This window comes from Chaetodon trifascialis, chromosome 14 (assembly GCF_039877785.1).
Source record: "Chaetodon trifascialis isolate fChaTrf1 chromosome 14, fChaTrf1.hap1, whole genome shotgun sequence".
In the NCBI taxonomy this organism is placed as follows: Eukaryota; Metazoa; Chordata; class Actinopteri; order Chaetodontiformes; family Chaetodontidae; genus Chaetodon; species Chaetodon trifascialis.
Genome location: NC_092069.1, coordinates 11,198,127 through 11,218,453, shown reverse-complemented (window position 1 = coordinate 11,218,453; position 20,327 = coordinate 11,198,127). Strand labels below are relative to the sequence as shown.

Below are 20,327 nucleotides of genomic sequence, written 5' to 3'. Positions count from 1 at the left end.
TTTACACCCGGGCTCCCGTGGTGAAAAGCTCAAAAACTGCTAAACTGACAAAAAGAACTGTTGAACGAAGAACGTCTCTATGGCGGTGCTTGAAATCTGATATTATCGGGCGCTTGAAGAGATATTTCACATTTCAAGAGGTGAGTTTTGAATTTGTGATTCTCTCAGTGTTACATGGAACATAGAGAAAGAAAAGACTGTGACTGAGGCAGAAATATTATCATGTGCTATGTAAGATATGCTCTGTAAGTCAGAGGGTTTTTCGAGTTGTTAAAGGGATTTGATCTTTTAACTTTTTTATATATTGCACTTTGAAAATTGACGTACACAGAAGAATCATGTCCACACCCAGAACTAATCTTCTCTTGTCTCTTAATAGACAATTAGATAAAGTCCATATTTTGTTTCTGTTTGTGTTGTGTATGATTTAACATAAAAGATGGTGACATATTCAAGGGCCGCTTGTGTCATCTTATGTTACTGTTGATAAAAATCAGTATTACAAAGAAGATGGGACCACATTAGAACAATAGAACGCTTTTTAATTCTACTAAAACGTGCACTGGATCTTCTAAATCTATCTTCAACGTTTGGTCTTAAAATCTAATATAAATATCAGTAAATCTAATATAAATATCAATATAAATATATAGTTGTGTGTTTTAGAAATTCATAGCTTTCACACATGGGAAGCACTAAAATTGATTGTGAAATGTCAAATTGCTACTATGAAATTGGCACAATGGCAAGAAAATCCCCATAAAAATGTCTTTTTTTTTCAAAGTGTAAATGTTTTTCTCTTGGTTTATAGCATTCTCAGTGTCTTTTGAAAAAACATATTAGTTCACAAGCTTCACTCACATCAAGACAAATGTCTTACAGGCCACACTTAAAATCCACATACCCATAATACTTTGCAAACAATAACAATCGTCAGTATTTGTTTGGAAAGGCCTTCAGCTGCAGATCATAAAAAGACGAGGGTAGCCCCTCAATGGAAAATGCTGACTTTGTGTGACTCCCTGCGTGCTGGCTAGCAGGCGTAGGAGTGCTGATCATTCAACAAAACTCTCCAAACCCCGGTGATCCTCCAGTGAGTCGCTCCTCGGGGTCTCAGTACAGTGGTGTGTTGTTATTGCCGGGTCAGGCCACTGCAGATTTTTCTCACGGCTCTGAGCCTTTGGGACAGACGTCTGCTGCGATTAGCCCACTGACCCTGTTCCATGAGTGGTCCAATGGGAGCCAAGTGAGCTTTAGCAAGCCAGCTCGTACAGGGCACCAGTGTAAAACACAATACAAAACATTATACATTATAGATGGATTATACAAGATTAGAATTTGTAGACTTTTGCAGAGCCTGCTATTCAGGTCTGAATTACAGCTACAACACATAAAGGCCTGCGATCTGCAAAGCTGGAAGTGATAGTGAAAATGTACTTGTGTGTCCCAGTTCTGCTAATGATTTATGTGATTTTATTAGACTGGTGTGTGCATGTTTATATGGTGTCAAAGGAGTGTCAGAAATGGACATTTTTACAGGTGTTAAGCTCTTAGTTTCCAGCTCGAATCACCGTCGAGCCTCCATTTTGAGGCAAGGCCCTAAGTCAGCTCCGAATCAAGCACTTTTCGGAAACGAAAACATTTTGTGCGTCCTGTTTGAATCCATCACTCTGACAGGAGGCAACCATGAAAAATACAACCACGAAAGAGGTCTAATTTGTTTTTAATATTGTTCTGCTTGCTAGCGACATTTAATGTCCATAATTTGAACCATCTTGAATTGTTCAAGAGACATTTATTTGGGGACACCATAGCTGTCTAAGATGGCGGCCAAAAAGAAAATGTTCCATCAGAGAATCTTTGCAATTAAAAAATGAGTAATCGGTATTTCATGAACGCTTCAATGCCCCCACCATACCTTCTGAAAAACGACGTGAACCTCTAAATTGCAGGGAAGATGGGATGTAACTGCAGTTCGGACTATTCAGACAACGAATGGATCGAGAACTTGGATGAAATCTGTGAACACTGCAACTGTCCCATAGCTCCCCAGTCATGCAATCCAGTAAGTGTTTATGAGCATATTGTACGTGCAGGCATGAATCTGTGTTTTGTCTATGTGTACGAACATGCATATGTGTCAATTGTAGATAGAAACAGAATCCTCGCTTGTGAACGACTGAGCCTTTCCAGGATGTCCCTTTCATAACCAGACATGACACTATCACCTGTCACCAATGAGCCTGTTTACCTGTGGAACGTTCCAAACAGGTGTTTTTGGAACATTCCACATCTTTCGCAGTCTGTTGTCGCTCCTGTCCCAACTTGTTTGAAACATGTTGCTGCATCAAATTTAGAATAAGCAGATATTTACAAAAGTCAATGAAGTTGATGATGTAAAGCGCTAAATATATTGTCTTTGTGCTGTTTCCAGTTGAGCTTATGTCTACAAGGATTAGCAAATGATCGCATTCTGTTCTATTCAGGTTTTAGACAGCGTCCAAAACTTTAAGTGAACTTCACATGAATGGGTTTTGGTTGTTAGTGTGGTTGAATGTGAGTGACCATAGACATAAGTGTGAACATTACACGTGCTCACACAATTCTTTTCATGCTGTGTAAATCATGGGACCATTGATTGCAAAGGGAATTATGGACTACAATCTGTTACTGCGTGTTTGAGTCCAGAAAAGTGAAAAACTGCGAGGGAAGTCGTCTTTTGTGTGTGCGATTAAACGGGAACACGATTATTCTCTCGATGTTGCTTGTTTCCTTTCCAAGAGTTAGATGCACCATTAGATTAGAAATAAAAGAGAAAACCACCTGTGTGTGCCACAATACATCCAGACATTTTGTCTGGGAGAAAAACCTAAACTGCTGATGATTAACCGACAAGATAAACCAGAAATGTGCAAAGCTTTTTCTGAAAAGCTGAATTTGAAATGCAAGTCTTACCTTGTTTCCCTCTCACCAGTACACAGACCAGCTGACTGCATTCCAGCCGTCACAGCATTCACCTCCTACTTCTCCATTACCAGGTGACAAGATAATCTAATATAATAATGTGTCTAAAATGATTGTGCAATATCTGATATCTCTTTGGCTAATCTTTCTGAGTGATCACTCAGATTGAGTCTGCTTTATAGTTGGTCTGTTGCAGAGCCTTTGCTAATCATTGCATACAGAAAGCAATTTCAATTTTATTTACTATTTTGTGGTGGATTCAATTACACCTCTAACTCACCAGAAAGCCTCTGCACGGCTTTTGCTGTGGCTGGGGCGTCACATCCTGCAGTATCCCATATCATCTTCCTCTATGTGCTGTATTACATTTTGTCTTGAAGAAAAATGGAAATCATTGCAAGTTGGGTTTCTTCATAGCTCCTTGTGGGGTTGTATTCCCTTTGGAAACAAAATATGCTAACTCCAGAAATCATGGAAAACAAAAGAAAACCATTTGATGCCAACAGGAAATTTCCATTTGCCACACAGGGGAAATACAGTTTTGGGGAATCATGTATGAATTGGTTTAAGATTCTGTGCACCTCACTAATGGGCACCCATCATATTCTCCATAAATAACCCTTCGCTCTATTTAAACAGTCACATCTGTGAGTAAAAACAGCCCCTAGTGTGTTTCATCTATGTTTCATTTAACTGAAACACAATATTCCTCTTGCAGACAACCTGGTGGTGGCCATATACAGCTATGAACCCAACCATGACGGTGACCTGGGCTTTGAAAAGGGAGACAAACTCAAGATCCTCAACAAGTAAGCTGCTGGTTAACACACAGTAAAGCTGGCTAAAAAGAATTATTCTAAGCAGCCTTCATACTATTGGACTATTATACTGTTGGACAACGATGTATTTAGGAAGATAAACCCTGTGCATCCTTGTCAGCTATCATTCACAGCTCCACAAACCTATCCTGGATCCTCACAGCAGACACGCTCACACATATCACATATCATATATGATATGTGTCTTAGGGAGGTTGACATGACTTGTTGCATCTCAGTCCACCTCTTGCCCCATATTTCTCGTAAACTTGTTGCTGTCAACTATTGAATAAAGGCCAAGATGTCAGACATGTTTAGCCACATGATTACATGGTGGGTTCTGAAAGAGGAAACCTGCACTCCTATAACACATATAAATACAGGAAATAAAGGTACGTGCTGAGCTTACACATCTGCAGTGTGCTTGTTTCGCTATAAAATTCATGGGTGACAAGCTATTAGAAAAATGTATGGGCTTTTTTATTTTAGTTTTTGGCTCTATAAATATCTGAAGAGGAGACTGGCTTATTTGGTTTTATTTGGTGGTTCAGCAAACTCTAATGGAGTCTCATTTCATTCAGGGCCATAAAGCCATGTCCTTGGTAATGTCAGGAAATTTTGGGGGGTTGGCTGAAAATGACATGAAGAGGATTTTACACATTCTATGATTACACGCAGCCGCGTTGTTGTTGTTATTGTTGAGGTGGATTGTACTATTTTTTAAACTCAACTTTTTTTCTGGCAATACAAAATTAAACATTAAAGTGAAAGAAATGTAGTGACACAAAATCTAGTGGGTTGATGGCAAGACAAAAGTTTCATAGGTGGGAGGGGTTCAGTGGAGGTTTACTCGAAATGCTCCTCCTGCACGCCTTCAAGGGTTTACAAATGTGATGTATATCGTGTATAGCTTCTGGTGAGCACGCCTCTTTTCTCTGTAGTCTCTCATGTCTCTTCTGCTGATATGTAAGACAATGTAAATGTCATGCACTTCATTTCATGCACTTATCATTTACATTACAAAGACAAAGATGCTCATCCTAGAACATCTGGACTGTCATGAGGCATCACAGATACATAAACTGACTGTTATCGTTGCTGTCTCTTCATCTACCCAGGGATGATCCAGAGTGGTATTTGGCAGAGTCTCTCACCACAGGCCAGCAAGGTTACATCCCGCACAACTTTGTTGCAATGACCACAGTGGAGACTGAGCCGTACGTCATGCTGCAAACAAAATGATGCTGCTCTCAACACCATGTCACTCAACCTCAACACCCTCTCACATAGCGCATGCTGTGTTCCTGAGGGAAGGGAAGTGGTTAGCTCAAAGTATGAAGCATGTTGTGTGTTTCTGCTGCAGGTGGTTCTTCAAGAACATTTCTAGAAACGAAGCCATGAGGCTCCTCCTTGCTCCTGGGAATACGCTGGGCTCCTTCCTGATTCGAGAGAGTGAGACAACCCCAGGTGAAGTGGTCATCATAGCACCGGCTCATATACAGCCTACACATGATAATCTATTGTAGTGTGTATGAGTATGCTTGGATACATTTGCTCAAAGGTGCTGCATGTTGCATTTTTAAATTGGCATACAAAGTGAGAAAATGCATTAGATGACTGGCATCCTCTATCGCTGAGTCTTACATAAAATCAGACCCATTTCCCACAAACCCTTCCTGTTTCTCAACCCACTTTGTCTGTTGAGTTTCAGTTTTGCTTTCTTGCTGAAAATGTTGGGACTTGCACATGTCTGTTTCCATCATGCCAAGAAATGCAGCACGAACAATGGAGTGCCAACCCCAGTCAATATTCTTTGTACTGTAGAGCAGTCAAGCAGACCAAAATCTGGTCAACTTCATACTAAAATCAATGTTAAGGCTGGTAAAGTTGGCTCCTGCATTGTTAAAATGAATGCACTGTTGATTTAAGGATGCTTAAATGTAACACATAGTGTTTAAGTTGTCATTTTCAGATGTTTGAAGCAAAATCTGCATCATTTCACATTTGATTATGCTTCCTTTTTGTTCCAGGGTCATACTCCTTATCAATCAGGGACTTGGACCACAACACTGGTGAAGGAGTCAAGCACTACAGAATCCGCAACATGGACAACGGTGGCTTCTACATCACAGCCAAGATATCCTTTAACTCGCTGAAGGAGCTTGTCCAGCATCACTCACGTGGGTTTTGAAGGGATCGCTCAAGATTACTGATCACTATGGGGGTCTTCATCTGAATCATTGTCTCCTCTCTCTCTGTCTGCCAACCAGGCGAGTCAGATGGGTTATGCACAAAGCTGATGAAGCCGTGTCAGTCGCGGGCACCGCAGAAGCCCTGGTGGCAGGATGAGTGGGAGATTCCCCGTGAGTCCCTGAAGCTGGAGCGCAGGCTTGGAGCAGGACAGTTTGGAGAAGTCTGGATGGGTGAGTGACCAAGAAGATGAAAAATAAAAGACTGAGAGGAGGTTAAGTGTTGGTTGTGGGGTTATTATTGATTTCTTAACTTAAATTCAGTCACTGAAGTGTGGATTTTCCATTTTTGTACGTACGAGTTTGGATCATTTTGCACAGACACATCACATGCATGAAGCCCAGTTGCTCGGTCAAGTTGTGGGTTTGACTGTGTCTGCTAGAAAGCCTTTCAGCAGGGTTTTTCTGCAGTGTATGCAGAACCATTTCCTCAACACAGACCTTAATTGTAGGCTTGTATACGAGCTGGTAAACTGGAGAATGACGTGAGTTATTATCCCTGTTATGCAACATCACTCAAACTGCATGAATCTACCTTTCCGCTGAGTTCACAGATTGCAAGAATTGTCTCTGTACAGTACTTCATGAATGTCTATTGTCATAGTGGAGTATTAAGTTAAACAAGAGGGCAGCATGTTTTAATCACAAGGGTAGCAGTTGAAATAATCTGTGCCACAACCCCCTTACTATTTTCCATCCACATTTGCCAGCACTATTCAACATCCCAAGCAAACCACTGTAAGAGAGCTAAACACTGCCAGCCGTGGAACTAGTCCTCATTTCACAGCCACTCTCTATTTACAGTATCTTCTTGCGTGTAGTCTGGGCTCTGTGTTTGTTTCTTCATCCTCATCCAAACACTGGACATATTTGAATGATGGGAGTGACAGTCATTTGAAAAGATTATTCTTGTGAGTTAACATGAAAATACATGATAACCATCTTTTATAGCTGGGATATTTCCAGTGTAGATAAAAGAGATGGAGGCGTGCTTTGAATGGTGGCTGTAATTTGTTCCCAGTGTTGCTGAGCTCCATGCACGGTGTGAGATACTGAGCGTGTGAGATGACTGAAGATAAAACTGGTTGGCTGTGGGTTTGGTTGACATGATATACAGGAGTGTTTGTGTACCGCAGCTGGAATCAGATCCCGTTTGCATGAAAGTCACGTGCAACTGAGGTCAGTTTAGCACATAACTGATCACAGGCCATGACATAAGAATTGCATTTATGATACTTACAAGGTGAGATGAAAGCTCTCCTGGTTTATTTGCACATTAATTACAGCATGCTAATTCATGTGTTCAGTCATGCCAGCAGCATAGCTCTGTGGAGGGCAATGCCGGTCAGCCCACCACTTTGGATCAGACAGAAATATCTCAGCAACAAATAGATGGATTGCTATGAAAGTTTGCACAGACATTAACAGAAGATGAACCCTGTTGACTCTCTACTGCAGCACCAACACAACTGTCATGTGGATTATGATTAAAACTGGTATCTATGTTGATGGTCCCAAAGGATGACTCCTAATGGCTTTGGATGACACCAGCAGGTCAAAATTTTCCTTTATCTAGGGAAATATCTCACCAGCCACTAGATGCAATCACACAAACTTTGGTTTATGGTTGACAGATGATGTGATCCCCTGACTATTCGTCCGCATCATCATGAGGTTGACATTTGTGGTTTTGAGCGAAATGTCTGAGCGACTCTAAGCTGATTTCCCCTCAAGATGGATTGTAATCATTTTTGTGATCCTTTAATTTTTCCTCTATCAACATCATCAGGTGGAAATTCCAATCAGCCAAATACTTGGAGTTATGACTAAATACCTGCAAAATTAATGACATTCCCATCAGCATCAGCTGTACTTTGTGTTTAGTGTTACTGAGCAAATCCTTGCATGCTAAAACACGCAACTACCGTGCAACATGGAAACTGTACCTGCTTAACGGTAGCATGTTGGGAGCAACTTAGGAAAGCAGTTTTAGCATTTAGCCTCACAGTACTGTTAGCATACGCCTTGTTTTAATAAGTACCTTTCAGAAACCCAATGATGTCTACATGTATATTTTCAGGTGTCTACAATAATGACAGGAAGGTGGCAATTAAGAACCTGAAGATGGGCACAATGTCGGTGGAAGCCTTCCTGGCAGAGGCCAACATGATGAAGAACTTGCAGCATGCACGCCTTGTCCGCCTGTTTGCTGTTGTTACCCAGGAGCCGATCTATATTGTCACGGAGTACATGGAAAATGGTGGGTAGAAATACTCTATGTGTCACAGCCTGGCATTTTACTAATAACACCAAGCATCAATAAGGGATTCCAGATATCACAGAAGGCATCAAAAGAAAAGGAAAACCTTGATCCAGGGTGTTTCCGTGAAATGAAAGCTCATTGACAATCAATTAAAAAGAAGTCCTTCTGTGCTCCTTTCAGCTCAGCTTAGTCACCTAAAATATGTCTAAGCCTGTCTGAAATGATCATTTCCTTAATCACTTGATTAATCTCCTGAACACCAAAGATGGTGTCATCAGGAGCTCTGTGCCTGGAGCATAGACAAAGAAAGTGTTCTATAGTCAGGATCAAACATGTCGATCTGTTATCGGTGTCTGGGTGCCAGAGCACAGGCTTCAACAAAAGACTGGGCCGCCCCATGAGTTTCACTCTCTTCATGAGTCACAGTGTTTTCAGACGAGTGCTCTGCTTCAGTGACTCTGTTGAATTAGTTTTTTGATCAACCACAGCTGCCTTCTTATTTGTGTTTGATAAAACCATATGATATGACAAGCACGGTGCAGCGATCATCTGTGACTGCAAATGAGTGTAGCTGTGCGAACAAACCTAAATAAAGGAGCTTAAGTCATGAGCCTTGTCTCCAAAGCATGCTGCTCTGCTGAAGTGGCCCACCTTCTGATAGGCTATTTTCAGCTTCTCCTCGTGAACCTCCTGTATTTGCTGCTGTGTGCTAAAATGTTTCAAAGCAAACGTGAACTTTCGCTTCTTTTCATGGCCCCTACCAGACGGGTAACTGGTGTTTACTCACCGAGGGGAAGTCTCTCCTGACCGGTCCAAGACGAAGGGTGAAAATAGGAGAGGGTGATTCACCGGGTTATTGTTCAGCCCTGATGAGACCTGGCTTCTTTCCAGAGTCTGCGTTCAGCACATGCATCCACAGACACATACACATGTGCACAAATATTGGAACACTATGAGGTTGTGGTAGTAAACAACTTCAACAATGCCAGTTTGTTCAGCGTACCTTCTTACGTAACAAAATACATGTGAATTTACTGCGAATCATAAACACAAGTAATAAAATATTTCCATATTGCAAACTCCATGTCGAGTAACGGTTTATGATGCCCAAATTCAGCAGTCATATGGAAGTGATCCAGCATCTGTCCCATTTTAACCTCAGAAGTCCTTGTAATTCTTTTTCACTGGGAGGAACAATAACAAAATGCATAGAGAGATGCTGTCACAAACACAGCAGCTGCCTTACAGCTGAATTGAATGGAGTGCCTTTGTATAGTCTTGTATGTGTGGCCTGTAAACCACCAGCAGTGGCTTTACATGAGGCTGCCTCTTTGTCTGGGATCCACGTGTGGACAGGACACAATTGTCGCCTCTGTTGTCAAGAGAAAGGATGGCTCGGAGTTCCCGTCTTTTCAATCTGTCCCTTTTTTTTTTTTTTTAACTTATTATCGAAGACAGCAAAGATGGAAAATAACAGGCGTGTCATCCCAGATTCCCTTTGTGACCTTGACAAAGAGCGTTCCTCTGGCTCTCAGACTTCAAAAGCAGTCTTCCGGACTTAAGCAGAGGAGCAAAGGCCTCCTCTTTCCTGGCACAGTCATTCCTCTTAAACTATTTCCTTTGGTTTGACTTGGTTGGCTGGCGTGCAGAGGTATTGTTTTGTGCTAATCAAACTCAACACAGAGTCTGCTGTCAGAAACTATGCATCAACCTGACTGATGTTGCGTGTACTTCCTCACAGTGTTATGTTCTCTGATTTGAACTGCTATTCTGGTCCAGCTCTGTCTATTTATGTCTATGGGGAATCGTGGTGTTTTTACCAAGGAAAATATCATTAGTCTTCTGGACAAAGCATGACTGTTGTTTCCCAATGAAAACAAAAGTCATCTTCTGTGCACAGCACCTTAAAACACAGCACAGTACACAAGTGTATGCATGTGTTGTATTCATGATGTACTGATGGGGGTAACCTAGTTTACCCATTTTTTTTTATTTGCAGAAATAGGTTGCTGGAGTCCACCTGCTGAGCTTGATATGAGTTATGAAATAAATTCATTTTGTTCAGATCAGTTAGCAGCAGCAAGTGAGTCAATAAAAACATGACTGAGTGCTTATCTTTTTACAGGCAGCCTAGTGGATTACTTAAAAACAACGGAGGGAAGCAGCTTGCCCATGAACACTCTGATAGACATGGCGTCTCAGGCAAGACACCTCTTTTCTTTTCTTTACAATCAGTGCCTCTGTGTCTATACTGCTTTCACTCCATTAACCAGATCCCCTTTCTTTCACTCCCTTTTCTCTCAGCATGATCCCCATAGACAGCAAAGTGGCCACTGTTATAATGAAGCTCACATTCAACACTAATCTTGTAATAACAGAGGTGGATGGGTGTGTGTGCAGGCGTCACACTACATCTTCTACGTGCTCACCAGATGCAGACTCAGCTAAAATAATAAAATCAGGGCTAGGTGACAAAACCTGAAACTGATGATAGTGATTTTCCACTTAATGTCTCTGAATTTATCTTGCCGTCATGTATTAACCTACGGTAAGATACTGCGCCACAGCTCTGCAAATGTGATAACCATGAGGTACAGACCATGTTGTGAATATACATTTTAAAACCTGACTAATACCTAATTTGGTCCGTTAAGCCAGTTGTTTGAACATTTTTTTTATATATAGACTGCAAGTCAAAAGAATAGTCTGGAATTTTGGAAAGTACACTTTCTTCTCAAGAGTTAGATTAGAAGACTGATATCACTGTCATAATGACATGAGGCTACAGCAAGGAGACAGTTAGCTCAGCTTAGCTTAGCTTAGCACAGAAACTGGAGACAGAGGAAACAGGCTAGCTGTTTCTCCCTGTTTCCAATCTTTATGCAAAGCTAACCGGCTAAAGGCTCCAGTTTTGTTCTTAGTGTACAGGCAGAACTGTATCTATCTTCTTATGACTCTCAGCAAGAAAGTGAGTAAGAGTATTTCCCAAAATGTCAGCCTCTAATCATGCCCACATCTACCTCTTCAAATGTTACATGTCAGTGTGGGAACTTTCTGACTTAGGCCTTAGCTGTGGGAATGGAAAATTCAACCACAGGAAGACAGACTGAAGTTTAACAAGAGGCAAGGTTCTTCATCCGGAGTAGGCAGATTCTCCGACGCCTTAGAGCTCAGTGCAGAGGTGAAGTTTATGCAGAGGTTTGTGGTGAACATATTTTACAGAAATATACAGTCGTCATGCACCTATAGCATTTGTGGCAAAAGCGCTAAGCAGGTAACTCATCATCGTCATGCAATGTCAGAACCCATCGGCGATCTTCTTACCATCTGGGGGCAACAGCCAATGTTTTGGGGCATCCGGTATAGCCAGTGAATATCCAGATAACAGATAGCCAAGCCAAGATTTACAGTCCAATAAGCAACAAGTATAAAGAGGACAACAACTCGACATTTCATCTAATCCCAAAAAACAGATATCTGCATATATGCAGATACATTTAAAAAAAAAAAAAAAAGCAAGAAAAGGCCAAATCATCATGAGACATTTGCTGGTGGGTTCCGACGTATTTCAGCCAACACTTTCCACTTCTTTTGCTCTCCACACACACTGAATGGTTTATAGAGATTAACCATCATGTGATAGACCATGAAAATTCAAATAAAGAATGACCTTAAGAGAGTGTCCAGATCTTTACATGTTAAGCTTTAAGTGTATGTGCATGTAGATTATCAAAAGAACATGAGATTTTACTCAAATGAATGAGAGGAGAGTATAAGAGAGTAAAGCAGATAAATAATTTAATGAATGCAAAACAGTGGTTCAAAGTTTTACTTTGATTCATACCACAATCAAATGAAAGGGGTGTAGGGTAAAGAGGTGTTACATTCCCTGAGAGGGAAGTCATGACAACGGTAGAAGTTTATGAAACACACATCCCACAAAACACGTATATCTCACGTTTCTGACAAGACCCCAGGGCCAGTCAGACCTATGTGGCAGATTCTTATGTCTGAAATGTGCACAACTGACACAGAAAAACAGACAGTTACATATTTGAACACACACACACGAATGATACTGATGACTATTAATTGTGGGTGGAGAGTTCTGTAGAAATCATCAGATTTTACCTTAAATACCTCACAAACCAAATGCCTCGTGCATTAGTTGTTGTATCAGTTCCCCTCTGAAGACTGCCTACGAGGAAATGACTCATGTAGTATTTCATTGAATTGTAAACTCTGCCACTAGAATAATCAGCCAGTCTGTCAGCGAGGTGAAGGCAGGGCTGTAGCTGTAAGTATCAGGAAATAGAGCAACCACAGCCATGCACCTGGGTGGAGCATGTGGGTGGAGTACAAAGGTAAAGGGTATAGCAAATTGACCTGGGGAAGTGGTAAACTCCCAGGTTTGGGAAACTTTCTGTTCATCCGTCCAACACAAACAAATATTACATAATACTAAATCACACACAGGTCCCTCACTGTCATCCGTTTCATGCTTGACCAAACAGACACAGGGTTTGTCTAATAATGTGCTGTCCCCTGCAGGTGGCCGATGGCATGGCCTTTATTGAGGAGAAAAATTACATTCATCGAGACCTGAGAGCCGCCAACATCCTGGTGTCTCATGAACTCATCTGTAAGATTGCCGACTTTGGGCTGGCAAGACTGATCGAGGACAACGAATACACAGCAAGAGAAGGTAACGAGGCCTTGCAGAGATCACTTACATCGCATCTTCTTTTGAGCCCATGTCACTTTTTTTCAGGCTAAATAATGTCTCTCATAGATTATTATTTGTTTCAATTTAATGTTTTTTTTTTACTTCTTCTGGATAAGACAAGGGAAGATTTCAAATGGAATCACACAGAGTGAAAATGTGGTGAAAATCTGTGCAGTAGCTCCACCAAGTGTTCATGCTTTTTTGTCCGCCTCCTGTGTTCAAAGGTGCAAAGTTCCCCATCAAATGGACTGCGCCAGAGGCTATCAACTACGGCACCTTCTCTATAAAATCGGATGTGTGGTCATTTGGGATCCTGCTGACAGAAATAGTGACATATGGACGCATACCTTACCCTGGTAAATACTCATTCACTTAACTCTGCTGGTTCATCTAATCACAGTATTTTTTTTTTGAGAACATCATATGGATTGATCCTACATTTGACCTTTTGTTCAGGTATGTCCAACCCAGAGGTAATCCAGAACCTGGAGCGGAACTACAGAATGCCAAAGCCAGAAAACTGTCCAGATGGGCTTTATAACATCATGTGTCTGTGCTGGCGGGAAAACCCAGACGACAGGCCCACCTTCGAGTACCTGAGGAGTGTTCTGGAGGATTTCTTCACTGCCACAGAGAGGCAGTACCAGGAATAACCCTGATGGGCCGAAAGACATACAGACATACGATAGATGTACTCAAACTAAAGGCACAGCCTGTGAAGGTGGATGCTGGGTTTTATTATTATCATTATTATTACTAATATTATTTTGAAGAGTTCATGCCTTTATATTGATAGGGTACATGCTGAGAAGTACTTTGTTTCTGCAGCAAATATGTGTGGAACCGTGAACCTGAAACTCTTGTAACAGCTGGATTACTGCAGCGCCAACAGCAGCAAGGAGAGTGATCACCGTGCTGCTTGAATAGACTGGGGACTGATGTAGCCGAATAAGTAGCTGCTCTCCTGGTGCTCATTATTAACATGTAAATACTGTCAAACTGCTTCAGCTGTGTTTTACCGCTACAGTTTAATAAATGTTTTCTAATTGTTTTATTTACAGTAAAATGGATGTTGTCTGATGTTACAGCAAGTAAAGCAAAACCCATCGCACTTGACCTAAAACGAAGCACCATCGGCCAGAGAATACTGTGTCATATGTTTCATAATGTACAAGAAGTTTTATTTGTGCATTTGAGGAAGTTTGTCAAATTAAATCATGGTTCTGATGGCATGTGCTGTTGGCAACATATTCTACAGCTCTATTGAAATAAATAAATATGTCAGCCACTCCAAATTGTACATATGATCAGCAGCAGCAGTTTTGAAATGTAACTAGGTACAGTTACTCCAACACTGAGGTACCTGTGCTGTTCATGAGTTCTACTATTTTACTTTTTCATTCAACCTTTCGCTTACATTACACCACATTTTAGAGGCACATTTGATGCCTTTCACCACACCATATTTATTTGATGGTTGGGGTTACTTACTCTAATGTGTTATATGCAAAACCTATGAACATATTAAATATGATGCATCACCAAAGATTAAACAACCAATCAGTGATGTTACACGAACTGGGTACAAATAACTCCCACTTCACCAGCTGCATTATTAAAATCATGCATTAATGCATCCATTATAGTTCAAAAACACTATAAAGTGTACTTCTGCAGGAGCCATTGGCTGCATAATGAGACTGCTTTGAGCTCATTTTGATAACACTTCTGTCCTTATGTTTGAATTACTTTTTGAATGCAGGCCTTCAGCTCTAACATTGTGGTATTGCTTCTTCACTTTTCAAAAAGTAGTGGACTTACAGCACACCGTCACACCACACATGGTGACACAGACTGTCGCTCTGTCGCCCCCTGTTGAAAACAGCGAACATTACACCCCATTGATTGGACGTGATACAAACTATCCGCCTCTTGTCGCTGTTGTATGCTGCGGTGAGCGGTGAAAGCCAGCCAAAGAGCACTAAAATGGCGCTTACTTCCCAAGGAACAAAGAAAAAAGTTTGCTACTACTATGACGGTGAGTACTTGTGTGTCTGCGCTTTAGTCAAAGGACGCATTACTGAGTGAAATCCGCCACTTTGCTCAAACAAAGGTTGCAGTTTATTTCACCTCATGCTAACCTGGCACGTTAGCTAACGTTAACCTAGCTAGCTTGAGTAGCAGACGGCTCTCTTCATCTCAGTCAAACGCAGTGTCTCTGAGTTTACACAGGGTATTAATGCTAATAGTGTCTGCTCAGTTTCCTTAAATACACAGGATGCCCTTAAAATACTATTTTAGGCGTTTATCTACCCGATATTAGTACTTTATGTAGATCAGTTACCATTACTAGCTAGAGAGCTAACAAAGGAGATGTGAGGACTTCGTTGTCACCGCAATTAACGCCAACACTAAGCTAACATTAAAATGGCTCATCTTGCTGCCTTCAAACGCCAAATAGGTCGACATTACTCACGGTGAGTAATAAAGCGGCACCCTGATCGGGGCAGCTTGGTAGTTTGCATAGTTTCATCGAGGCAACTGCATTTGAAGTGAGAGGTCCGGTTGCGGGATCATAACACATATACAAGACGGCGTTTTTGAATTTCTTCATTACCCTTTTCAGTATATTAATTTGTTCTGCACCGAAACGTGTTGTGTTTGCTCTTAAGTTCGTGTTTACAGTTGTTTAGTTTGCATGCATTGTAAACAAATAATGCAACTTTGTTTAATTTGTTCACATTTCAGGTGATGTTGGAAATTATTACTATGGTCAGGGGCACCCCATGAAGCCCCACCGAATCCGCATGACTCACAACCTGTTGCTCAACTATGGCCTCTACAGAAAGATGGAGATATATGTACGTTAAACTACAGTAACAGCACTTCCTAGTCAAAATGCTGGACTTCCTTAGCCTTTCTGGTGTGTCACAGGAACTGATCTGTCCTCTGTGTTTCAGCGTCCGCACAAAGCCAGCGGAGAGGAGATGACCAAGTACCACAGTGACGACTACATCAAATTCCTGCGTTCGATTCGACCGGACAACATGTCAGAGTACAGCAAACAGATGCAGAGATGTGAGTTTGGTGAAGTGTTTTATTTCTGTTCATTGAACTGACGGTTTCGATAGGAGCAATAGAAATATTCACATTATTTCTGTCCTTGCTTTGCAGTTAATGTGGGAGAGGACTGTCCGGTGTTTGATGGTTTATTTGAGTTCTGCCAGCTCTCAGGAGGAGGCTCCGTAGGTAAGTGTACGCCATGATTACACCAGTATTCAGTTAAAATCCGTGTAAGCAGGCTGTTAATTCTCTCCTCCTTGTTGTGCTGCAGCTGGTGCAGTGAAGTTGAACAAACAGCAGACAGACATTGCTATCAACTGGGCTGGAGGCCTGCATCACGCCAAGAAGTCTGAGGCCTCAGGGTTTTGCTACGTCAACGACATTGTACTGGCTATTCTGGAATTATTGAAGTGAGTACAACAGCTCTGTCATGGCTTGTTTTACATGTCTGTGTGGTTGATCAAATGTCGTTCAAACTGATAGTGAGCTTAGGGTCCACTGGTTCTCCCAGACAGGCATGTTTGTTTTCATAAAGTGGCAAATGTCTAAAGCATATTTCCCCTTTTTCCAGATACCACCAGAGAGTTCTGTACATAGACATTGACATCCATCATGGGGACGGTGTGGAGGAGGCCTTCTACACCACGGACCGTGTTATGACAGTTTCCTTCCACAAGTACGGAGAGTACTTCCCTGGTACAGGCGACCTGAGGGTAAGACTTGAAATGATTGGACAGATTGACGTCACATCATCATAGTCATACAGTCAGTTGACATCTGCTTTGCGCTCTGCAGGACATCGGTGCTGGGAAGGGTAAATACTACGCTGTGAATTACCCACTGAGGGATGGGATTGACGATGAGTCGTATGAAGCCATATTCAAACCTGTGAGTAAATAAAAGCTTTGTTGACTCTGATGTTTTTGTAGTGTGATCTCCCTTGATGGACAGAAGTATTTGAGAGATGTTGTTGTTGTGTAGATCATGGCCAAGGTGATGGAGATGTACCAACCCAGTGCAGTGGTTCTGCAGTGTGGAGCTGATTCTCTGTCTGGAGACAGGCTTGGATGCTTTAACCTCACCATTAAAGGTAAGTTAAGGAAACATCTCATCTGATGGCTCTGAGCGAAGAGGTCTGCAAGTGTCTTGAGAAGCCAAACAATTTTCTCCTAATTTAATATTTTCCCACATTTTTTGCTCAGGCCATGCCAAGTGTGTGGAGTACATGAGGAGTTTCAACCTGCCGCTGCTAATGCTGGGTGGAGGAGGCTACACCATCCGTAATGTGGCACGCTGCTGGACGTATGAGACTGCTGTAGCCCTTGATACCTCCATCCCCAATGGTGAGCTTTGGTAGCAATGTTTTTTCCACACAAGATAACAGCATAGTGAGTTTAAAGGTAACTGTAGTCTTTTCAGTGAACTGCTCAGATGGCCTCCTCGAGTCTTCTTAAAGCATGCACAGCATTTTGAATCTGTTGTTTGCAGTTAGTAACAGGAGGTGAAAAGAGAAGAACAGTAGCTAGTGATCCGATAAATAAGTTGTGTAAATCTTCACTCCACTCGACAGAGCTCCCATACAACGACTACTTTGAATACTTCGGACCAGACTTCAAGCTGCACATCAGCCCCTCGAACATGACCAATCAGAACACCAACGACTACCTGGAGAAGATCAAGTGAGTGCATCCCGTTCAGTTTTTTCCTGCATATGGTTCATGAAATGTCAAGTGGCGTAATGCACATTGAACAGCATCATCTCAGTCAGCTTTCATACGTTTCTTGTGTTGTGATTGAAAAGCTGAGAGCGCGGCTGTATCACAGGTGTAGCTTCATGTCTCATGTTTGTTGTGCTCAGTATGTTCAACCTGCATTCCGTCTTGCAGGCAGCGCTTGTTTGAGAACCTGCGTATGCTGCCCCACGCCCCGGGAGTTCAGATGCAGGCCATCCCAGAGGATGCTGTCCAGGAGGACAGCGGAGATGAGGAGGAGGATGACCCCAACAAACGCATCTCCAGTAAGAACCTCTCCCAAAGCACCTTCAGCTAACCCTCCGAACCAGAAGAGATTTAAACCAGAGGTTTAATCTAACCCTGTCCTCTGCTAATGCTCAGTCCGCGCTCATGACAAGAGGATAGCGTGCGAGGAGGAGTTCTCTGACTCGGAGGATGAAGGCGAAGGAGGCCGCAGAAATGCAGCCAACTTCAAGAAAGTCAAGAGAGCCAAAACTGAGGGAGAGAAAGAGGGAGAAGAAAAGGAGAAGAAAGGTGAGGAGGAAACAAAAGGTATCTATTCATTTTTTTCATTTTCATCACATCTTACTCATGTCATCTTGGAACATAAAGAGATTTTATTGGTTAATGTGTTCCGTCAGATCATCCTGTATGATACAAAGGCTGTTACTGTGACAGCCATGAATATTATTTCTTTATTTTTATGCCTCAGGTGGTCAGTCTGTCTGTACTATACATCTGTCTGTCCCATTCTCATGAACGCGATATAAAATGAAGTGACGTTTTATATCTAAAAGGTGACATCATCACGTTCTGCAGAAACATTTTGTCTCACCATTATTCAACAGGATTCAGGAACAGAACAGCAGCAGATTGTGGCCATATTTCACATTTGGTCAGACACTGATCTTAGGTGGCCACTTTGAAACTGTGCTGGTTGTCCTCTGTCATGGCTACAAGTTCGATCAGAATCAGCTTTATTGGCCGAGCATGTGAACACAAACAAGGAATTTGACTGCAATCACTGGAGTCGTACATGTCAATATAGAGATAACTTCCATTTCATCAAAAAAGACACTTCATACCTTTTTATTAAATTCCTTTGAAGTCTTCACTGCATAAGAGTCTGGACAGACATGATGTAAACTGCAACCCGACTGGTTGGCGGAGGCGCACAACTGCGAGGCGATAGTTCTAGTCTTTTCTTTCTTTTCTAGAAGTCAAAGAAGAAGACAAGGTGCCAGAAGAGGAGAAGATGGACACCTCAAAGTGAGAAAACACTTGATTACCATGTTGTCCAGGAAGTGGGTTGTGGGGAGCATTCATCTTATCCTTACTTTGGGTCCTTTAGGCCTAAAGAAGAATCCAAGACACCTTGAGGTCCTCAGCAGCCACTGATGCCAATTTGCAGCTGATCGGGGCGGATCGACAGCAAACGTTTTGGATGAATCATCTTTCCAGGCTGCTGCTGTGGAACTCCATGAAGGACTATTCCTTTGTAATGAGACCCCACTCCCTCAAAAAGGGACGGGGATCGTAAAATGATTTTTTTCTAGGACACCTTTACAACCTTGCTGTTTATGGACTCAAGTCAGTGTTTTTGAATATTGTTTTTTGTATGCTTTCTCTCTCTTTTTTTTAAATCTTTAATCTTTTTTATGCTATGATATTTGCTTTTCCCTCGTGAAGCAACTCTGTAAAATGGCTTAGTACATGTATGCTTTTATATATCTGATGGATTTAATTTATTTAAATCATAGATATTTTGGCTACTCTGGTTTGTCTTTCAGTCCCACTTTTGTCTTGTGTCTTTGAATATGTAGTGGAAGCATGTTTATACAATAGATACTTTTCAGTAATACATTCGTGTCACTGGTCTTGCCTGTTTAAGGTCTCCAAGAGTGGCTAAGAGGGTAGTGTATTTACCTGAATACCTTTTTACATGTCATAGTGTAAGTACATTACAGTCTTCTATTTTAAAATGTAATTTAGTATGTGCCCTTCACTGACGCATTGACATCTTCTTTGGCAAATTTCCTGGACCCCTTCATCACGATATTGAAACTGTTTGAGTCCTCTCACATGATTGCTGCCTTCAGGCTTAAGAGTCCACTGAAATGTGGACTTGAATGTCCAGCAGCACTCAGTGTAATGTGGGAGGCAAACAAATGCCAGAACTCAGTTGTTGTATATATATATTTGTATTCTGAGACGTGAATAATAGTGTTCCACAAGAGAGCTTACAAATGTCATTTAAATCTGACAGACCCCAGTTTGTGCTGACCACACTTTCAACAGCAATAAAATCTACCCGAAAAAGTTCAGTATCTTTATTTTGTAAGTTTTTCAGGATAAGATGATAAAATGTCATGTCTGGGATGAATTATTGACAATTCAATACTTTATAAAGAACATTTTAATATCAAGATACAAGTTACAACTATTTTCAGGGCAACAGTAGTAAATACAAAATCTGACAAAACCAAGAGCAGTATTTAAAAAAAACAAAAG

At 41.5% G+C, this 20,327-nt stretch overlaps 2 protein-coding genes across 3 annotated transcripts; both read left to right on the top strand.

Annotated features, from left to right (window-relative positions):
• Nucleotides 1-20: 20 nt before the first annotated feature.
• lck (LCK proto-oncogene, Src family tyrosine kinase) lies at nucleotides 21-13,797 on the top strand. The gene is made up of 13 exons (XM_070978855.1): nucleotides 21-140; nucleotides 1,953-2,065; nucleotides 2,975-3,038; nucleotides 3,683-3,773; nucleotides 4,901-4,999; nucleotides 5,146-5,249; nucleotides 5,813-5,962; nucleotides 6,053-6,205; nucleotides 8,112-8,291; nucleotides 10,420-10,496; nucleotides 12,846-12,999; nucleotides 13,245-13,376; nucleotides 13,477-13,797. Exons 2-13 carry the CDS (start codon nucleotides 1,958-1,960, stop codon nucleotides 13,671-13,673), a joined length of 1,509 nt encoding a protein of 502 aa, XP_070834956.1. The 5' UTR covers nucleotides 21-140; nucleotides 1,953-1,957; the 3' UTR covers nucleotides 13,674-13,797.
• Nucleotides 13,798-14,937: 1,140 nt separating this feature from the next.
• On the top strand, nucleotides 14,938-20,140 carry LOC139342169 (probable histone deacetylase 1-B). Of its 2 annotated transcripts, none has more exons than XM_070979129.1 (14): nucleotides 14,938-15,058; nucleotides 15,769-15,881; nucleotides 15,981-16,098; nucleotides 16,195-16,269; nucleotides 16,355-16,493; nucleotides 16,655-16,796; nucleotides 16,879-16,971; nucleotides 17,065-17,173; nucleotides 17,286-17,426; nucleotides 17,654-17,762; nucleotides 17,970-18,100; nucleotides 18,198-18,350; nucleotides 19,034-19,085; nucleotides 19,168-20,140. In XM_070979129.1, exons 1-14 carry the CDS (start codon nucleotides 15,007-15,009, stop codon nucleotides 19,193-19,195), a joined length of 1,455 nt encoding a protein of 484 aa, XP_070835230.1. In that variant the 5' UTR covers nucleotides 14,938-15,006; the 3' UTR covers nucleotides 19,196-20,140. The 2 variants fall into 2 exon arrangements, with proteins under 2 accessions (XP_070835230.1, XP_070835229.1); XM_070979128.1 differs by having other exon boundaries at nucleotides 14,941-15,058; nucleotides 18,198-18,368.
• The last annotated feature ends 187 nt before the right edge of the window (nucleotides 20,141-20,327 follow it).

What these genes read in the sequence shown, in the direction of transcription:
- lck (XM_070978855.1), top strand. Translation starts at nt 1,958, where the DNA reads ATGGGATGTAACTGCAGTTCGGACTATTCAGACAACGAATGGATCGAG. An exon ending in CTCCCCAGTCATGCAATCCA is followed by an intron (nt 2,066 to 2,974) that starts GTAAGTGTTTAT and finishes CCCTCTCACCAG; the next exon opens with TACACAGACCAGCTGACTGC. An exon ending in TCCTACTTCTCCATTACCAG is followed by an intron (nt 3,039 to 3,682) that starts GTGACAAGATAA and finishes TTCCTCTTGCAG; the next exon opens with ACAACCTGGTGGTGGCCATA.
- LOC139342169 (XM_070979128.1), top strand. Translation starts at nt 15,007, where the DNA reads ATGGCGCTTACTTCCCAAGGAACAAAGAAAAAAGTTTGCTACTACTAT. An exon ending in TGATACCTCCATCCCCAATG is followed by an intron (nt 17,427 to 17,653) that starts GTGAGCTTTGGT and finishes TCCACTCGACAG; the next exon opens with AGCTCCCATACAACGACTAC. An exon ending in CCCCAACAAACGCATCTCCA is followed by an intron (nt 18,101 to 18,197) that starts GTAAGAACCTCT and finishes GCTAATGCTCAG; the next exon opens with TCCGCGCTCATGACAAGAGG.